Source organism: Bison bison, unplaced genomic scaffold (genome assembly GCF_000754665.1).
Source record: "Bison bison bison isolate TAMUID 2011002044 unplaced genomic scaffold, Bison_UMD1.0 scf7180017864388, whole genome shotgun sequence".
Lineage (NCBI taxonomy): Eukaryota > Metazoa > Chordata > Mammalia > Artiodactyla > Bovidae > Bison > Bison bison.
Window position 1 is genome coordinate 6,663,935 of NW_011494960.1, and position 2,628 is coordinate 6,666,562.

The 2,628-nt window shown below is 42.6% G+C and overlaps 1 protein-coding gene across 1 annotated transcript in view; it reads left to right on the plus strand.

Annotated features, from left to right (window-relative positions):
* The first annotated feature begins 2,137 nt into the window (after positions 1 to 2,137).
* The window catches only part of LOC105002041 (putative olfactory receptor 10D3), a 7,818-nt gene continuing 7,327 nt past the window's right edge, over positions 2,138 to 2,628 (plus strand). Inside the window, exon 1 of the mRNA XM_010858483.1 lies at positions 2,138 to 2,625. Within this exon, the coding sequence (XP_010856785.1) occupies positions 2,138 to 2,625 (488 nt within the window). The remainder of the gene's footprint in view (positions 2,626 to 2,628) is intronic.

Genomic DNA, 2,628 nt, shown 5'->3' on the forward strand with positions numbered 1-2,628 from the left:
AAGTTAAATAAGCAGGGTGACAATATACAGCCTTGATGTACTCCTTTCCCTATTTGGAACCAGTCTGTTGTTCCATGTCCAGTTCTAACTGTTGCTTCCTGACCTGCATATAGGTTTATCAAGAGGCAGGTCAGGTGGTCTGGTATTCCCACATCTTTCAGAATTTCCCACAGTTTATTGTAATTGTTAGGGAGATACAAATCAAATTCACATTGAGATATCACCTACACCCATTAGAATAGCTCTTATTGGGGAAAAAAGCAAAATAGAAAAGAGATGTGGAAAACTTGGAACCATTGTGCACCATTGGTAGGAACTGCAAAATGGTACATTCTCTATGGAAAGTAGTATGGTTATTTCTCAGTAAATTTGGAAATAAAATTACCCTATGATTCACTAATTTTACTTCTGAGTATACATCCAAGAGTCCTGAATATTCATACTTATAGTATGTTCATGGAAGAATTATTCACAATAGGTAGGGGGTGGAAGCTATTTGTGCCCATTAATGACAAACACATAATCAAAACGTGGAACATACATATATATTGAAAATAAGTAAATGCTTTTACATAATTATATTTTAGTCTAAGATTAATGAAGTAGAGACAGTGAGGATAAGAAGGAAGGAGGGGAAAGTCTCCAGTCTAATTGCCCCCCTGTTCTACAGACAAACCACTGTCTGTAGGGAGAAGACAGTGGGGAGAAGGTCTCAAAGGCACACTCAAAGGCACACTTCAGGGAACGAAGGCCACTCCTTTTCCCAAGGAACACAGGCACTGTTGATCTGGATTTTCAGGTCTGAGTGACTTAATCAAAGAGGTGCACTCAGCTTCTCTGGTTTCAGAGCCTGGCCTTCTGTTCCAGGCTCTGAAGGAAAGAAAGCAGGAGGGTGGATGTGGAGCCCGGATTCCAGCCCATGTCGACTCTTTCCCTTCCATCTGTAGGTGCCTTCTTTCTGGAATGCTTTCTCCTCATCTGATGGGTTATACATAGGCATGTGAGAGAAGATGGAAATTGGCTCTATTGGAGTTTGGACTAAACACAGACTTAGCTGACTCCATGGGTTTTCTTAAGATATTCCCTAGTTAATGACACTGAGTCTTAAAAGCCTTCATCAGGATGGCATACATTGTCATGTTGCAGACATAATTTCTGTTGAGAGACTGACTGTGACATTGAGAGAAAATAGTTGTTTTTATTATTGCTAACCACCTGTTGCTTTTTCCTGAATTAAGTATTATCATTTCCATCGTGTTTCACTGTATTTCCACTAGATGGTTCTTAGTTGTCCATTTTTCGAGTTGACGATGCAGAAAGCATTTTTGTGAATCAATGACATCAATAGATGATTCTAAAGTGCTGCAGGTGCAGATCAGCCTAAGTCAAATGCTGTGTGGAGTAAAGGAGCGTTGAAATCAGAACTCAGTACCTTGAGGGAATTTTCTAATGAGGATAGGAATTTGCTGCATTACATTAGGGGTTTTATATATATTAAAGCATTATTCCTCATTAGAATCAAGTTCAGTCACTCAGTCATGTCTGACTCTGTGACCCAATGGACTGCAGCACGCCAGGCTTCCCTGTCCATCACCAACTCCTGGAGTTTGCTCAAACTCATGTCCTTCGAGTTGGTGGTGCCATCCAACCATCTCACCCTCTGTCATCCCCTTCTCTTCTTGCCTTCAATCTTTCCCAGCATCAGAGTCAGTTCTTCATATCGTGTGGCCAAAGTAGAATCATATTATTAAATCTTAGAATCATAAGATATTAATAAACTATTAACCCAGATACTGAGGGGATATGGAGTTTTTTTTTAAATCGTCCAAAATCACTGAGTGGGAATTAGATTGGGCATTTAAATTCAGATAAATCTGAGGCAGGATTTATCTTCTATCCTCTTCTCTATTCTTTCTCTTGTGCTATCCATTATCCTTCAGTGGATACAGATGAAAAATGGCTGAATATCACTCATTAATTAGTAAGGACTGGACTGACTCCCATCTAGAAGTTTTTTTATGTATAATGCCTAGATGTTATTCCTTTCCCATGGGTCCTGTGCAGGTATTAGTGTTTTGGGGAAAGCCCATCTCAGTGATACCGCTGTCTGACCTTCCAGGTGTGACTAGATGTGAAGATGAGGAATCACACTCCAGTGACCGAGTTCCTCCTCACTGGAATCCCTCACACACAGGGGCTGGAACACGTGCTCTTTGTCTTCTTCCTCACCTTCTACCTGCTCACTCTTGTGGGGAACCTGCTCATTCTCCTGGCCACCCTCACTTCCTCCAACCTCCACACCCCCATGTATTTCTTCCTGGGCAACCTGTCAGTGTTTGACATCTTTTTCCCTTCCGTGAGTTCCCCCAAAATGATGCTCTACCTACTGGGGCAAAGCCGGACCATCTCTTACCAGGGCTGCGCCTGCCAGCTCTTCTTTTATCACTTCCTGGGCTGCATGGAGTGTTTCCTGTACACCGTGATGGCCTATGACCGCTTTGCCGCCATCTGTCACCCCTTGCGGTACACGGCCATCATGAACCCCAGGGTGTGCGCCATCTTGACTCTGAGCACCTGGATGGGGAGCAGTGTGCATGCGTCTGTCCTCACATTTCTTGTGTTTAAGTT